The sequence below is a fragment of the Protomyctophum parallelum genome, assembly GCF_964188405.1.
Source record: "Protomyctophum parallelum genome assembly, chromosome: 10".
Lineage (NCBI taxonomy): Eukaryota > Metazoa > Chordata > Actinopteri > Myctophiformes > Myctophidae > Protomyctophum > Protomyctophum parallelum.
In genome coordinates, this window is record NC_139704.1 from 630,499 (window position 1) to 649,555 (window position 19,057).

The window sequence follows — 19,057 nt, forward strand, 5'->3', positions numbered from 1 at the left end:
GTGTAGATGAGGTGTTAGACCACAGGTGTGTCCTGTGTAGATGAGGTGTTAGACCACAGGTGTGTTATCTTCCCGTCAGGTTCAGTCTCAACCCCAGGACAACCCGGCCCCCCTGGTCCACCTGGGGCTCCGGGCCAGCCAGGCTCCTCCTCTTCCTCCAGCGAGACGCGTCAGTACATCACAGATTATCTAAGTAAGTCAATACATCACAGATTATCTAAGTAAGTCAATACATCACAGATTATCTAAGTAAGTCAGTACATCACCCATTATCTAAGTCAGTCACTACTTCACCTATTATCTAAGTCAGTCACTACTTCACCTATTATCTAAGTAAGTCACTACTTCACTGATTATCTAAGTAAGTCAATACATCACCTATTATCTAAGTCAGTCACTACTTCACCTATTATCTAAGTAAGTCAATACATCACCCATTATCTAAGTAAGTCACTACTTCACTGATTATCTAAGTAAGTCAATACATCACCTATTATCTAAGTCAGTCAGTACATCACAGATTATCTAAGTAAGTCAATACATCACCTATTATCTAAGTAAGTCAATACATCACCTATTATCTAAGTAAGTCACTACATCACCTATTATCTAAGTAAGTCAATACATCACCTATTATCTAAGTAAGTCAATACATCACCTATTATCTAAGTAAGTCAATACATCACCTATTATCTAAGTAAGTCAATACATCACCTATTATCTAAGTAAGTCAATACATCACCTATTATCTAAGTAAGTCACTACATCACCGATTATCTAAGTAAGTCAGTACATCACCTATTATCTAAGTAAGTCAGTACTTCACCCATTATCTAAGTCAGTCAGTACTTCACCTATTATCTAAGTAAGTCAGTACTTCACCTATTATCTAAGTCAGTCACTACTTCACCGATTATCTAAGTAAGTCAGTACATCACCTATTATCTAAGTAAGTCAGTACATCACCTATTATCTAAGTAAGTCAGTACTTCACCTATTATCTAAGTAAGTCAGTACTTCACCGATTATCTAAGTAAGTCAGTACATCACCTATTATCTAAGTAAGTCAGTACTTCACCGATTATCTAAGTCAGTCAGTACTTCACCGATTATCTAAGTCAGTCAATACATCACCCATTATCTAAGTAAGTCAGTACATCACAGATTATCTAAATCAGTCAGTACATCACAGATTATCTAAGTCAGTCAGTACTTCACCGATTATCTAAGTCAGTCAATACATCACCTATTATCTAAGTAAGTCAGTACATCACAGATTATATAAGTAAGTCAGTACATCACAGATTATCTAAGTAAGTCAGTACATCACAGATTATCTAAGTAAGGCACTACTTCACCGATTATCTAAGTCAGTCAGTACTTCACCGATTATCTAAGTAAGTCAGTACTTCACCGATTATCTAAGTAAGTCAGTACTTCACCTATTATCTAAGTAAGTCAGTACTTCACCGATTATCTAAGTAAGTCAGTACTTCACCTATTATCTAAGTAAGTCAATACATCACCTATTATCTAAGTAAGTCAATACATCACCTATTATCTAAGTAAGTCAGTACTTCACCTATTATCTAAGTAAGTCAATACATCACCTATTATCTAAGTAAGTCAGTACTTCACCTATTATCTAAGTAAGTCAGTACTTCACCGATTATCTAAGTAAGTCAGTACTTCACCGATTATCTAAGTAAGTCAGTACTTCACCGATTATCTAAGTCAGTCAGTACTTCACCGATTATCTAAGTCAGTCAGTACTTCACCGATTATCTAAGTCAGTCAGTACTTCACCGATTATCTAAGTCAGTCAGTACTTCACCCATTATCTAAATCAGTCAGTAATTCACAGATTATCTAAGTAAGTCACTACTTCACCGATTATCTAAGTAAGTCAGTACATCACAGATTATCTAAGTCAGTCAGTACTTCACCGATTATCTAAGTCAGTCAATACATCACCTATTATCTAAGTAAGTCAGTACATCACAGATTATATAAGTAAGTCAGTACATCACAGATTATCTAAGTAAGTCAGTACATCACAGATTATATAAGTAAGTCAGTACATCACAGATTATCTAAGTAAGTCAGTACATCACAGATTATATAAGTAAGTCAGTACATCACAGATTATCTAAGTAAGTCAGTACATCACAGATTATCTAAATAAGGCACTACTTCACCGATTATCTAAGTCAGTCAGTACTTCACCGATTATCTAAGTAAGTCAGTACTTCACCGATTATCTAAATCAGTCAGTACATCACAGATTATCTAAGTAAGTCAGTACTTCACCTATTATCTAAGTAAGTCAATACATCACCTATTATCTAAGTAAGTCAGTACTTCACCGATTATCTAAGTAAGTCAGTACTTCACCGATTATCTAAATCAGTCAGTACATCACAGATTATCTAAGTAAGTCAGTACTTCACCTATTATCTAAGTAAGTCAATACATCACCTATTATCTAAGTAAGTCAGTACTTCACCGATTATCTAAGTAAGTCAGTACTTCACCGATTATCTAAGTCAGTCAGTACTTCACCGATTATCTAAGTAAGTCAGTACTTCACCGATTATCTAAGTAAGTCAGTACTTCACCGATTATCTAAGTCAGTCAGTACTTCACCGATTATCTAAGTCAGTCAGTACTTCACCGATTATCTAAGTCAGTCAGTACTTCACCGATTATCTAAGTAAGTCAGTACTTCACCGATTAACGAAGTCAGGGGTTTACAACTGATTTTGACCCAGGGACCACCATCCTGACTAAGAGCAACCTGGGGACCACCACTATTGTGTCTGGTGGGTCCATCATAGACCCACCCCACACAATAGTGGTGGGGGGGTTCATGCACCATTCCATGGGTTAAGATTAGGGTTTTCTTCTTCCTTGTTACTGATAATCTATCAAAGGCTACAAAATTCATTAAAAAAAAAATCTATAGTTGAATGAATGTTCTTTGTTGAATGTAGTATAGCCACATTTGAATGCATCAAGTTTTAAGTATTTCTCACTGGACCAAACGGGACAACCCAAGTTGTCTCTCCTAATAGTATTATTCACAAGAAACAAGAGTACCACATACAACTGTATTCATATTGGCCACATGACGTCTTACGTCGCCATTTAGTGCCCCGAACAAAGATTAAGAGCCATAGACATGGCTGGCAAAAGAAAGAAAGAAAGAAAGAAAGAAAGAAAGAAAGAAAGAAAGAAAGAAAAAGAAAGAAAAAGAAAGAAAGAAAGAAAGAAAGAAAGAAAGAGAAAGAAACGGCCTACATACAGTAGGGACATTCTTTGCCAGTCATGAACCAATACAGCCCTAGCTGCCACAACAACTCACAACGAACCTCAGCAAACACAAAACAACATACAACGTACATAAACTACTCTATTTTCCGAATGAAAATGTACCTGTAATGAATCGATGGCTCTCATGTCAAAGCCCAAATCCTCTATCTCGAACCAAATGTAAATAGCAAATTCACTCATAGGATTATTGAAGTGATCAAGAGCCACATATACACATACTGTACTGTACTGTTCCCTGTTACAACTCACACTACTATACCTTCAATGGCAGATACAACACAAACTGTAGATTCACATCAGCATTCAATTCCAGAGCCAGAAACGGTTACTGAACATGTTTCATTGCCACCCACTCAATGGGTCCCAAAATGACAGCAATAGTAAACCAGCTTGAATCACACTAGTATACACGCAGCAAAACACAAGCAGCAGCCGAGAAGCAAACAACAAAGTTCCTACCTTGAGCCGTCTTCTACTTGACTTCAGACTTCGGTTGTGTAGCGATGCCAGGAACTGTGGCTCTCTCTCTAGTTCTAGTGTCTCCAGTCATCTCCATCCTCCATACATCTGGCTAGCGGGCCAGTACTTTCCTCCCAGTATAAATGGCACGACCCGACCAGCCTCATTCTCCTGGCTGCCATCTTCTCACTCAGCCTTGGATGTTCAGTGTTTAGTACTGCACTGTAGCATGCTGGTGTAGTGCAGTCACAGCAGTGGTCAGGGATTTAGGGCAGGCTCTATAGGGTCCAGCATTCACAGCATGTCAGGGCTTAGCCCTCCAAGCAGAACCCAATGCTACTGAAGTTTCTGACATTTGTTAGACCCAGTGCATGGGGTCCTGTTGCATCAGTACCATGCCACCTGGTACGCGGACATACATAAAACATAAACAACGTGGATAACGCCTGTCTGCGCTCTTTGACAAAAAAAATTCGTGTGAGGGCTTCTGAATATGTGAACTTTAAGTACCCATACATGCCGCTGCGAATATCTCCTGTGGCGCGGAAGCCGTTAAGTATTTTTAATCTTTGTTTGACCGATTTGGTCGCTTTGATTCTTCTCTTCCTTCATTGTTTATTGACACCTCATTGTACCGCCTATCTGGCTAGCTAGTGGCGCTATAGCTATGACAGAGCAGATCAGAGGCAGGGACGTAGCCGGCACAAGCCAACCGCACACCGGGAGGCGGTACAATAAACGGTAAACAAACAAGAAGAAATAAAGCGACCAAATCGGTCAAACAAAGATTAAAAATACTTAACGGCTTCCGCGCCACAGGAGATATTCACAGCGGAATGTATACGTACTTAAAGTTCCCGAATTGAGAATAACGCAAACAAAAAAAGGCCGTCAAACGCCGCAGATTCGATCTTAGAGAGCATGTTTATCATCCGCATTCCAGAATTCCCATACGAAAATATAGTCATGAACAGGGACCCTACATAAAACTTTCAGAAAAGCTTTATGTAGGGTTCCGAGAGGGGCTACATCTGGCTAGCGGGCCAGTACTTTCCTCCCAGTATAAATGGCACGACCCGACCAGCCTCATTCTCCTGGCTGCCATCTTCTCACTCAGCCTTGGATGTTCAGTGTTTAGTACTGCACTGTAGCATGCTGGTGTAGTGCAGTCACAGCAGTGGTCAGGGATTTAGGGCAGGCTCTATAGGGTCCAGCATTCACAGCATGTCAGGGCTGAGAAGAAGCTGATCGTGGGGGTCTGGGGTCGTCACCCTGGCTTGTGTACCTGTGGAGCAGGTTGAGATAGAGACCATAAGCACACTGTCACAACTCACTAGCAACAGTAGCCCCTCTCGGAACCCTACATAAAGCTTTTCTGAAATTTTGATGAGTTTTATGTAGGGTCCCTGTTCATGACTATATTTTCGTATGGGAATTCTGGAATTACCGGGTGATAAACATGCTCTCTAAGATAGAATCTGCGGCGTTTGACGGCCTTTTTTTGTTTGCGTTATTCTGAATTCGGGAACTTTAAGTACCTATAGGCTACATTCCGCTGCGAATATCTCCTGTGGCGCGGAAGCCGTTAAGTATTTTTAATCTTTGTTTGACCGATTTGGTCGCTTTATTTCTTCTTGTTTGTTTACCGTTTATTGTACCGCCTCCCGGTGTGCGGTTGGCTTGTGCCGGCTACGTCCCTGCCTCTGATCTGCTCTGTCATAGCTATAGCGCCACTAGCTAGCCAGATAGGCGGTACAATGAGGTGTCAATAAACAAGGAAGGAAGAGAAGAATCAAAGCGACCAAATCGGTCAAACAAAGATTAAAAATACTTAACGGCTTCCGCGCCACAGGAGATATTCGCAGCGGCATGTATGGGTACTTATACTTCACATATTCAGAAACCCTCACACGAAAGAATGTCGTCAAAGAGCGCAGACAGGCGTTATCCATGTTGTTTATGTTTTATGTATTTCCGCGTACCAGGTGGCATGGTACTGATGCAACAGGACCCAATGCACTGGGTCTAACAAATGTCAGAAACTTCAGTAGCATTGGGTTCTGCTTGGAGGGCTATAGCAACAGCAGACAGACATACACAGCCTGTGTGTACTTATACATGTACTGTATACTGCATCCTTCCGCTGCAGTTACAATACAGCCTAGTAGTATACACAGTACTATATGGCCCATTAAATTGAAAGATAGAAATCTAGATGTGCATGATTCAGGTTGTAACACTTGGTTCAATATCACTTACAATTAAACCATCTTTGGTAAACATTTAAGAATGAAGTTTCATACAAGGATTTGGTGGCACCCCAAACAAAACATTGTGTCTGTATATTTATTCTATAAATGTATAGGCCCATGCACACAGCACTTCAAGCACCTTGTTTGTTCAAAACCCTCTTTCACTCACTCACTCACTCACTCACTCACACACACACACACACACACACACACACACACACACACACACACACACACACACACACACACACACACACACACACACACACACACACACACACACACACACACACACACACACACACACACACACACACACACACACACACACACACACACACACACACACACACACACACACGTACGTTAGCTAAAGGTAGCTAACTCTCCTGCACATTAATGTTTAGCATAGGTAGGTAGGCTAGCTAAGCTAACTCACCTGCAGGCTGCAGAATAAAAACAAATCCACCAGCTTGAAGATAACTTCTCTTTCAAACTGTCACACACTTGTGACTGAGCAGTTTTCACTTCCTAACACCCCAGACTACTCCACTCCATGAGGTGTATAAGTTACATTATAAGTTGTTTATTTTTCACTCTTTTTACTAACTAGTAACAAACATGTTTGTCTGTTTGTTGTTTCAGTTTGTCTGTGTGTGTGGAGGGGAAGGGGCGTGGCTACCAGAGGATTTTAAAGAGCCCGCTTGAAGCCAGCTGGTTAGGGGAGTGTCTATACCAGCCAGCCAGATATTTCGTGAAGCCTCATTTGAAATCGGTAGTTCATATAATGGCCTGTTGTGGCGCTGGACTGGACCCAAAAAGCCCCATAGCTCCATAGAGGCCCATGTATTTTGGCCCAACTTCACCTAGACTGTATTACCTTAATAAACATGGTCATGAATACTTTCTTCTTCCAGTCACTAGTTTAAAGTCTCATTTCTAATGTCATAATATTCTTTTTGGAAAATTATGGTCCCATTAATTAAAAAAATGACCATAAAGAAAAAAAAACATCGCGTATGTTCTGAGGGGCGTGGCTACCGTTACAGTCTATGATCGGGATTCCCCTCCCACTCGAGTCAAAATAAAAACCAACGGAGAAGAAGGGGGGAAGTCCCGCCTCGTTGTCTGGGCAGCCAATGGCCAGCTGGTCCAAAACGGAGCCAGCCAATGGCCAGCTGGTACCAAACGGATCTAGAAAGATGGCGACTTACAGTGCAGGAATAACAGGCTTCATTTTACGTCCATGTTAGACCCGGCGAACGCTTTGTCCATATTTTTTACAGTCTATGGTCTATACCCATTCACTGGAGTGTCTACTTTCTAGGGCATAATATATATTATCAGACAAAGTATATGTATTAGGAGAGATAACGGAAAACAATCTTCTACATTCAGATGTTTAACAATAATTTAACTCTTGAGAGTGTAACATGAAACCAAATGGACCCATAAGGGTCTGTCCATTTGGTTTCATGTGACGCTCTCAAGAATGAAAGATCTAGGGTCCACTAAAGGCTCATACATAGTCTGGTTTTACGGTGGTGGGGTGACCACCGAACTACAACATGACGTCACGAGCCGCGGTGAAGAGCAAACCACCGCCACCGCTCCAGCCCTTCTCTCTGTTTTTACTCACCACCGCTCAACGTTATTTCAGCTCCGGTGGTCAGCTCACCACCGGAGCGGTGGTCACCTTACCACCGAAAATCCAGACTATGAATAGGCCTTAACTCTTCATTATTTAAGTTTAACTGGGGACCACCTGGAACCCCCTCAAGGACCACTGGTTGAGAACCACTGATCTAAGTAAGTCAGTACATCACCCATTATCTAAGTAAGTCAGTATAAGACAGTACTTAAGATGTTAGATGTTATGTAGTACAAGAGAGTTGGTTTTCGTCTTTTGTTGCACTTTTGGCTTCCCAACAAAAGAGCACCTTGACCATGCTTTTGCTTTGGACTTCCGAGCACACACACGACCTCTTCTTTTTTCAGAAGGTCTTTGCGTTCCATCTGTCAAAGAAGAGTCACTCTCCCATCGTGCCCATGAACACAATCACCTTCGGATGCTGTCAATGCACTGAATGGGACATTATCACGTTTAATTAGACTATTGATTGGTCTAAGTAGGTGAGATACTGACCTACCGACGCCCACGGGGCTCAGTAGACTTTTTTGTTGTTATTATTCTGTGAGTTGATGGCTTTGTCTATATGTATTATCCGCGACGGAAGCGCACCGCCTCAAGTGAACTTGAGCCACGAGAGGCACCACCGGACGAGCTAAAGCAGGCGAGTTGCCGCGCCGAACGTTCTGCGTGATAATGTCCCGTTCAGTGCATTGACAACCGTCCGAAGTGGATGAATCACCAGACAATGTTCAACTGCTTCAGTTCAATCTAGTAATACGGTACGGGTTCCTTCTTCTCTTGCAGGCAGAAACAGGCAGTCCAGTATTCCCGGACCTCCCGGTCCACCCGGGCCTCCGGGAAGCCCTGGATCCTACTCGGGTTCTCTGGACGAGCTATCCACTCGTGTTATCGCCTACATACAGCGTAAGCCCTTACGTATTTCATGGGAAACAGGTTGCCAAATGGAAGACACCTGTTTGGATAGGAATTCATCTCCAAAGTCGTTAAATGGTAGAGGCGGTCCATTTAAAACAGCGTTGGGAATCTTTCAGGTTCAGGCTCGAGTTTGGGCAAAGGGACCCAGGGACCTCCAGGTCCACCTGGCACCCCTGGAACACCTGGAACCCCTGGCATCTCTAGTTCCTCTGGTTCGGGAAGCCTGACTGTCACTGCTCTCATCACCATGTTGCAGAGTGAGTATACACTTAATATTCTACCTGGAATCAATGCTGTTGGTTTTCATAATGTGTTTGTGGCTGTGTTGATGTTTACAGCAAATTTTGATTTATAGTTTTAGTCATAGTCTTTTGAAATGTAGTCATATTTTAGTCACCTGAAATGTTTTAGTGTTAGTCTAGTTTTAGTCGACTAAATATCATAAGATTTTAGTCGACCAAATCTACATTTGATTTTGTCTAAAAAAATTATATTTTGGCGGTCCTTGGTTGCATGGCGGTCCTTGGTTGCATGCTAGATCTGCTATATTCAGAGCGCAAAACACGAGCACACCCAAACACCCACATCATAGCGTAGTTTTTATTTAGTTTTCGTCAGTGACAAAAGGTAGTTGACCGTTTTAGTTGAGGAACACTCGATCGACACTGGCAGTGGCAGTGATTAAAATGGATGGCATCCTGAACTTACAAACAGATTGTCCATAAAACTGGCCTCAGATTGTCCATTAAGACCTGAGGCCGATTTTATTTTGAAAGTCTTCTAAATCCTAACAGTTTTCAGTGTCAGTGATTCTCATGTCAAAGAGACCCTAAATGATACTGTATATATTTGGCCGTCGACCCCCATCTGAAAATATGTTGTTCCGGGGATGATTTGACAAATGTTCATTTTAAATATATATATTCAAAGATTTGCACACATTTTCACAAATGTTCAAGTTAAGTCAATAAATCGGATTTTATTGTCACTTCCACAATATACACTGGGCAATATACAGGGGAGCAAAATACCGTTCTCCACAAGACCACAACTCATGCCTCACATTGAGGCAAAGTCTTGTAAAAACATTAAAAAGTAGACAACATTGGCAGGAGAAGGTGCTGAGGGTGTAATATAGATAAAGTGCTATTCATCTCTCAGGATGTTGGCCTATAGGGGGCAATATATGGCGAGCGTTCAGTGTCCTGATGGTTTGGGGGAAGAAACTGTTGGACAACCTGCTGGTGCTTCCTCCTATAGGCTCTTGAACCTCCTACCAGATGGCAGGAGGAACTTGCGGTCGGCATCTGTACAGTAAAGTAAAAGGTAATCACCCCATGTGATGTGTGTGTGTGTGTGTTCAGGGGACGAAGTGAGGCGATATGTGACAGGCCCACAAGGACCAGCTGGACCACCGGGTCCACCGGGATCAGCAGCAGCAGCATCAGGGGGGGCCGTCGTAGCCACCTACAACCCACAGGAGATCGCAACCTACGTCATCAGAATCATGAATGGTACGTAGTCGTACGCAACACACTCCAATGGGTTCAGGGGTTAACCAAATCAAGTTAAGACAAAGTCAAGTAGACCACGGCCATTATATTGTCGCTGTCGGGGCAGAAACCTCTTGTCTCCATATTTTAACTTTTTATGTTTTGTTTTTGTTAGTTTTTTTCGTAAATGAATACCCTCCTTGGTGATACTACAGCGTCACACAAAAACATAACAAATAGTCGACAAAGTCGATATCTTTGCTGTTTAAATCCTTAAAAGTAACAGTTTTGGACATATGACAATATGAGGTGCCACCCATCAGTGACAATATTATTTTATGTCTGGGAACACAACACAAATGAAACATTATTGATTCAAATGTATGTATTAAATGTAGTAGGCTTACAAGGGCCATGGCAGACTTTTGCTTGGTATGGCAGTTTTATTTCCCTATACTATATATGGTTGCCGTTAACATCTAACTGATATGTTGTCAATGTGTCTCTGTAGACCGGGGTCTTCTTAATAATGGTGGTGGTCAACCTGGACCACAGGGTCCCCGTGGACCCCCAGGCCCTCCAGGACCTGGAAGTTCTGCAGGGTCTTCCTATGCTTCTACTACCATCGACTACTCTGCCCTGATGAGAAGTAAGTCCACGTGCCTTACATTTGTACTAATTTAGGGGTTGCATTCTGTCTTGATTAATGGAATAATGGAGAAGTGCATTGGGCGAATACATTTTTAGACATCAACGGATCGACGCATAATTTATCTATGATATCAAATCAAGGAAAAAGGTCACACACACTATCTGGAACTTGCAAAAAGGATGCTCTTTATTAAATGGACGTTTTGGTCGTCAGCCCCTCATCAGGACAAAGAGATCCCTTTCTGAACACTCCTGGTTGTCCTATACGGTATGCACCTCACTAAACATTTGAGGTGTGCTTCGGCCCTCTTTTAAAAGTTTCATACCGATATTCACAGACTTTCTGGGTTCTAATCTACTTTCCGTACAAAACCAGTTGAAGTGAAATCAAGTGAACTCCCACTAACATGAGCTCCTCTCCACCGTCCACCCCTGTCCTCCACCTCCGTCAGACTCGGAGTTCCTAGCGCTGGTCAGCCGCTCGGCAGGACAACCGGGCCCACCGGGTACACCTGGTCACCAAGGAAGACCTGGTCCGCCAGGACCGCAAGGCCCAGCAGGCACAGCGGTGCAGTCAGGAGGAGGAGGAGGAGGAGGAGGAGGGGCCAGTGGCTATAGAATGGAAGACATCCAACGCTACCTGCAGAGTGAGTCTGAAATCCTACAGGAGCTTCTTATCTTATCAATACCGCAATACACTTCTGTTACAAGTAATAGTCCGGAAATCAAAATGTACTTGAGTACAAAAGTATTGGCATCAAAAGTGAAAGTACTTATTATGCAGAATGTCCCATTTCAAGTTTTCAAATGTATACAAATCTTTTCAAAATAGCCGCTCTGTCACTGAGTTTATAGTAGAAAATGTCTTTGGTTTGGGTTTGGAACTATGATGATTGCTGATTGTAAATCCACCTCTGGTCAGATTCTGGGTTCAGGGGTCAACCGGGGCCTCCCGGTCCTCCGGGCCCCCAGGGGCCCCCGGGGGCCCCCCAGGGGGCGGGCGCCGTAGTCTCCTACGGCGGGGGGAGTAACGGCTGGGGGAGCAACGCCGGGGGGAGCAACCAGAGGGAGACGATCCGCGCAGAACTCCAGGACTATCTCAGAAGTGAGTCGCCATCATCACACATCATCAACCCTACAGTGCAAAAATAAATCTGCCATGTCGACGGCCATGTCGTGAATTATGTCAATAGTTCTTGTTGTACAACAAATAGTGGAAATAGCCGATCTAGAAACACACAACCAGTCACAATGCAACGCATTGTGAGCTTTTAGATCGATTTTTTTTTAATAATAATATGAGATTTAAAAAAATGCTTTTCAGGTGATACTATTCGTCAATCCATCACGGGACCCCCAGGGCCTCCTGGACCCAGGGGCCTCAGAGGAGAGCGTGGGGAGCCCGGTCACAGTCAAAGCCAGAACACAGGATACAGTCAGGGCCAGCAGAGCTACAGCGATTCTCGATCTGACGGCCGCCGCGAATCTGAGCGCCGCGACTCTCAGCGCCGCGACTCCGAGCGGCGGGAGGTTGACGTTAGCAGGCTGACGGAGACGCTGGACTACTCCAACGTTGCCCTGAGGGTTTCTGACTACATCAAGAGTGAGTACTTGTGATTGACGCTCACAATGCAGTACTGTAGGTCAGTGTTTTCCAAGTTAATCAAACAGTATGTTAACCATGTTCTGATTATCAAAAACATGTGAGCAGGACAAAACTGCAAAGAAAGAAAGAAAGAAAGAAAGAAAGAAAGAAAGAAAGACTTTAAATGGGTAATATGTGATATTACAAAGTGTCCATGATGTCATGGACACTGGTCTCACGTCCTTCCTGGACTACAATTCCCATAATGCTTTGGTGCACTGATCCTCCTCGTGGATAGGGGGAGGGCTGTCTTACTGAGACAACATGTAGTCCAGGAAGTAAGTGAGCCCAGTGTCCATGACATCATGGACACTTGGAAATACTAAAATGTCTAAAAACACACATTACCCACATAAAAAACCCCAGGAAAGTGTTTCTTGTCTCCCAAACATCATTGAAATAAAATCTGGTTGCAAAAGGGGTGAAGTGGCCCTTTAAGGCTGTTTCAGTGGAAAACAAAGTTGTGAGGGGGACAGACTTATTATTTCATAAAGGTTTTGAGGACCACTGCAATAGAGCACTGGTTCTCAATGGAGTCTCTCAAGGATATCCCAGATATGTAAGAAAGGGGTCCCAAATGGGGGTCTGTGGCCTAACACAGTGGTTGCCGAACGTTTTAGCTTGAGACCCAAATGAAAAATGAGACATTTGCACGGAAACTAGTGAAAATAGCCGATCTACAAGCTCACAACGTGGCGCCAAGCTACGCGTTGTGAGCTTGTAGAAATGCTATTTTCACTACTTCTTAAACATTTGTTTTCTAATTTATGGAATTACTGAAGGAAAAATGTAATGAATTGACTTTTAATTTGTGATTGTTATTATTTTTGCTCTTTTGGGAATGTTTTTTGAAATAATAATAATGACCCATAAAAATGTGTCCACGACAACACAGAAATGGATCCCGACTCACTGTTTGGGAACACGGTGGCCCAATGCATACCGTGCGTACCAAAGTGAAATGAAAAGCTTTGAGAACCTGTGGTCCTGTTCCTCTCAGGTCAAGGTCTGCTGCAGGACTACCTGGTGGACGGTCCCTTGAGGGGGTCCGTCAGAGCCGTTCAAGGACCTCCCGGACCACCGGGTCCTCCCGGACCGGCGGGGTACAGCCGCGTCATCGGCTACTACGGCAACGTGACGGTCGACCTCATGGACTTCTTCAGAAGTGAGACAAACGGCTTTTATTTCAGTGTTTAAGTAACCTGGGGCTGGGGGCTCTATTCCCCTCTTATCTCCCTCAAGAGGCCTTTGCCCATTGCCTGCCAGGTCACAATTGCAATTAAGAATCTGTTATTAGTTTGTCTTGCTTGGTTAAAGGTATATTCAGTGATTTAACTCAAAAACCCGTAGGTTTCGTTTTTGGCTGTGGGACCCAGCCTTTCGTCCAATCAGGAATCAGAGTAAAAAACGAAACCTAAGGTTTTTTGACCCCCATGGGTTAACTGGGGACAGGGAGGAACTCCTTATATGGTCAGCACACTCTATAGTAGGGAGGATTATCACAACAAAACAAAAAAATAAGTGATATTTGAATTAAGTGAAATCACTGAATATACCTTTAAATAGAGGCAATTAAATGACCACAATCATCCGAGCTGCTGTACACCAAACCATGTGTTTAATACCAGTAGTTTGAAAACGTTCACTGTGCATCTAAATCTTCTAAGCTGAATGTTTTTAGTTATCACTAATATCTTCCATGTCTCTGTGGCACACGAGATCTGTCAGTGATTTGTAAACCAAAGGGTTGGGGTTCGAGACAGCCATTTGGAGGATTTTCACTCTCCATCTAAATTCTACAAGGACGTCAAGTATTTAGTTTGTTCTCCCTTGCATCTTCCATGCCAGCGTGGCTTGAGGAATAAGGTGTGGGGTTTATAAACTGAAGGTACTTGAAGGTTCAAAACTCAGAACCAACTCAATAAACCACTAAAACTGCTGCGAAATCAAGCCTCCGTACTAAAACAGCCATCAAAGAAAAAAACAAGTCAAGAATATGAAAGCCTTTGGTGAGGTTTGATCGAGCAACCTTGTGACCACCTAATTAACGACATAACACAGTGAGCTATCGTCCTCAATGTTTAATTACACCTTTTGCAGACCGTTAACCACTTGAATGACAACATCAATATTCTGGGGAGAACATTAGCCAGAAATAGCCTACAAACTCAGAGTCACAACGCGTTGCAATGTGACGCTTTTGTGAGCTTGTAGATTGGCTATTTTTGGCAAAGGGATTTGGTATAGATAGAAAACAGCGTTCCAAGTATAGACTCAAAGCCAAGTCAGCAAGCGGGGTGAGCTCCAAAATCTGCAAGGCGCCAGAAAAAAGAAGAAAAAAACAACTTAACTCAAATAAAGGATAAATCAAATGTCTCCATGAATGTTTTACATTGAAAAAAAAATCATAAAAAATATAAAAATCATGCCTTTGGACAACATAAAACATTGGACGAGAAAAATCTACCATTCGATTTGGCATGCTCCATATAGTGGTCCCTTACACCAGTGTGGTGTAAGGGAAAAATGATGAAAATCATGCTTTTGGACGACGTATGTTTTCCAAAAACTGAATATTTCATTGCCCTATTTAACCACGTTCAAGGTCGAGACCAAACCATTTGATTTGGTGTGCTCCGAATAGTGGCGGAGGGGTAAATAAATAAATAAAATAGTCTGTGACTGTGAACATACATTTTAAAACGTTAGTATAACATTCCCATTCACATTGGCTGTGTCCTTGTATAGCGTGAGAGAAACGTCAGGGGTTAATAAGGCGAAGGTTTGTGGTTTATATAGGACCAGTCAGGAACATGTTGACTGACTCTAAATTCTAAAAGATTGGAGTTTGGAAGTGCTCGATGGAGAAGTAGTCCGCACACTGCTTGTAGCTCACACAGGAATTTTATTAGAATAGAAGGGTGACATCGTTTTGACCCCTTATGGGCCCCCCTTATGGGTCAGGTATGCCTGACGAAGTTCCTGTGGGAGCTACAAACATTGTGCGGACTATACTTCTCCTTCTCCCGTACGTATCTTTTTGTTCAACACCTGAAAGTGTTTTGGAGATGTGCGTACTTTCCTTTGGATTCCATATCACTCAACGGCCCTGCATACCACCTGTTTTAAATTTGCACATAATGCAGGAGGCAGCAGGACGTTGCTTTACTAATAACAAACGCTTCCAAACTCTGACAGACAAATGATCATCTACATCAAGGAAGTAGCTCATATCATGTTTACGGTGTAATTTTACAGGTTTAATGTTTGTCTTTAGTTCAATGTTTGTTTTGTAAACGCCATTGACAATGAAGGGAAAATGTACGTCATAATGTGCCTCATTACACATATTGTCTCTTATTCTTAATGGCGTTTAATGTTTCTGTGGGAACCGTTTGTTTTACATCAACATTACATCACCTAATCAACATGAGTTGGACTTAAAAAAATTAGCGCACCTCACTTCACATGGGTGTGATTTTTATGAAACAAACACTTTGCAGATAGAAAGAGGATAATTCAAGCTTTTCGTACAACTGCAATGTTGGAGTTTGATGTTGTTTAATACAACCAGACTTTTCTGTTTGGATGAATGAGCTGTCAATGGCAAATTGCACCTATTGCTGGCAAGATGGATCTGCATATGGTCAATTATATATGCAGAGGCAGTTTTCCCATCTGATCATAAACAAAAGTATATTAGATTCCATGTCAATTACACAGATAAGCACAGATAAGCATACATTACATTTGCACATTTTGACTTTAAATATGTAAACGTAAAATAAAATAGCTTTTTGTCTATTCCAGATGTATTATGATTTATTATTATTAATGTATTTGTTTTCCTCTAGCCCACGGCACCATCCCTGGCCCCCCAGGAATCCAAGGTCCGAGGGGCGACAGAGGTTACCCGGGACCCAGAGGAGAGAAAGGTACGGCAATTTGGAATCAATAAGCAATAGCAGATCTACAAGCTCAAAACCCGTTGCTTCCCGGATATGGAGATAAGAGGTTTCTGCCCCGACAGAGACGATATATAAAAAAATAAAAATAAACGTTTTAGACAATGAGTGTTGTGATGATGTGTGGCGCTTGTTTCCAGGTGAAGCGGGAAGGCCAGGTACACCAGGGCTTCCAGGCGTGGGGCTTCCAGGCGTGGGGCTACCGGCGCCATCCGGTGGCAGCAGCTGGACCATTCAGACACACAGGCTGCAGAAGAGGGACTCAGGTAGACGTTTCGTAGCGCATTATAATTCCATCTATTACAAATGTTTAACTAAAATGTAGCGCAAAATTCAAATAGCAGATCTGCAAGCTCACAACGTGTCTCACGATATAATGCGTTATGAGCTTGTAGATCTTTTTTTTTCTCCACCATTATATATAAATTATATTAATTTGGAATTTGTTTGATTGTCAGTCATTTCAAAGTCATTTCTCATAATATCTGTCCTGTGCAATTATCTTACTTTATTATTGTATTATTAGTGTAATATGTGTTGCATACATGGCTAAGTTGCAAGACACAATTCAGTGTGAGCTGATAATGTAATATTGTGTCGTATTTATTGCTGCTTTTACTTAAGTTTCCTTTGCTTGAGGTTTTGTGTAAAGCACATTGGACTGCCTTGTTGTGAAATGTGCTATACAAAATACAAACGCAACTTGCATATTAATCACACCGATTTCTTTTCTCACTCCAGATCAATCTGACGATAAGTCTCATCGACGTCACCGCCAGCAGCATCGGCGTCGACTCGTCGGTGTTTAAAGCTAACGCTATACTACTGCTATCAAGCTAGGTTTCACTTCACTTTTCCTGTTTTCTCAAGTGTTAAAACTTCTAAACCACAATAGGTTACACCAGTGGTGCCCAAACCATCAGAAATGTGACATCTATCTGGGACCCATACTTACCAAAAATAGGCCTACATGATTAATTAACCACTAGAAGCCCTATTAAATACATTATAGTGAAAATAGCCTATGAGCGCAATTTTCACAATTTTCTTATGTTGAAATTATTTTGAAAAATGTTTTTAATATTAAAATAAATATATTTTTTTAAATACTAATTTTTAAAAACTTGTAGGAACTTAACTCGTGTCTCAAAAATGAGTCCATGAAACAAAAATGGGTCCCAACCCATTCTTTGGGAAACACTGGGTTAAACAGTGCAAATAGATATTTGAAAGTGTTCCTTCACCTTGTTTTTCATAGTGAATGATAAGGGAGCGGGGGGGGAAATCAACTGTGGCACAAACAAATTCATTCATCTCCGCAAAGCCGCTTTGAGTAGGTTTTAGCTGCTGGCCAGTGTTTTTGAACACGGATTTACAGTATCTCCAAACTCTGTGGGGTGTACAGTACAGTACGTGTGACGTTTACTTTGCTTATACTTGTTCGGAGCTGGTAGGGACGATTTTTCACTGGCAGATTTTGTGTTGGTAGTAAATCTATTTAAAAATATATATATATGTTTTAGCAATAGCCGATATTGCTCGCACTTTGAATATTTTCTCCACTGCTTTTTATGACTGATGTGCCTTTACTATTGTTTTCTAATGAGGACTATATTTTTTAATGAAGACTATATAAAAATAAATAGTGTTGTGAAAAGGTTATGAGATAATCATCATGAAAGGCTACAATAGAATTGTTCTTTAACCACTCATGCCCAAGATTACTTTTAATAGCCGGCTATAGATCGGCTATTTTCGCCATTTATCATTTTTGGAAAAATGTTTACAAAGAAGACAAATTTACATTAAACACACATTAAAACACGTTTTAAATGTTTTTAATATTTGCAGAAAATGGGGACGTCAGGGCTAACGTGGTTAATTACTGTATGCACAAGTGAGTCAGAATCTGTTATTAGCCCTAGAGTATAACAAAATAAGGTTTAAGTACAGTATGCAACGTAACAGGGAATCACCAGACTTTTCCACTGTGCTCTTTTCACCTGTCAGGGATATTACTGTTCGACCATATTGCTTACCGTTTATATTAATCATTTTGCATGCGAGGTTTGTTTGAGAGAAGAAAATGTAATGTTTTTTGTAGGTTTACTGGAGGACTTAAACATTTACTTGGAAATGACATGTGATGCGAATGCGTATTTTTTTTTATGAGGTAGCACTGAAATTGACATGTTTTGTTTATATTTTTAAAGAAATAATTTATAGAAGTCATGGAATAAATTGTCCCAGTCAACACACACATTTTACATCCTAGGACATTTGTGCTTTGATCAACTGTTGACCTGATATACATTTGAAAACCACTCAAATAAATATATTTTTGGACTCCAATATACAGTTAAATGTTTTATTTACAACAAAAAGTATAATATATATAATATATAAAGACACCTTAAATACATTTTTATCTGACCTCAAAAATGCATGATTATTAATTGTGGTAGCATGGCGAAATCATCCATCCATCCATCACATCTTGTTTTTACAACCTAACAAATAAAAAATAAATGGATTTGGAGAGTGATGTAGCTCATACAATTATCGTCTCTGTCGGGTGGAAACATCATAATTATGTGCAAAACTGTTGCAAGTATTCAAATTCAAAAATGGCAAATGGATGTAGCAGATCCACAAGCTCAAAAGTTGTTTCGAGCTTTTCAGTGACGCTG

The 19,057-nt window shown here is 41.4% G+C and overlaps 1 protein-coding gene across 1 annotated transcript in view; it reads left to right on the forward strand.

The window, feature by feature from the left end:
• col17a1b (collagen, type XVII, alpha 1b) overlaps positions 1–18,719 on the forward strand; it is a 78,752-nt gene extending 60,033 nt beyond the window's left edge. The window contains exons 47-58 of the mRNA XM_083774240.1: positions 80–193; positions 8,482–8,601; positions 8,730–8,870; positions 9,978–10,127; positions 10,618–10,755; positions 11,210–11,404; positions 11,680–11,862; positions 12,082–12,360; positions 13,403–13,567; positions 16,257–16,337; positions 16,508–16,633; positions 17,109–18,719. Coding sequence (XP_083630366.1) covers positions 80–193; positions 8,482–8,601; positions 8,730–8,870; positions 9,978–10,127; positions 10,618–10,755; positions 11,210–11,404; positions 11,680–11,862; positions 12,082–12,360; positions 13,403–13,567; positions 16,257–16,337; positions 16,508–16,633; positions 17,109–17,176 — 1,760 coding nt within the window. The 3' untranslated portion in view covers positions 17,177–18,719. The remainder of the gene's footprint in view (positions 1–79; positions 194–8,481; positions 8,602–8,729; positions 8,871–9,977; positions 10,128–10,617; positions 10,756–11,209; positions 11,405–11,679; positions 11,863–12,081; positions 12,361–13,402; positions 13,568–16,256; positions 16,338–16,507; positions 16,634–17,108) is intronic.
• Positions 18,720–19,057: the final 338 nt, after the last annotated feature.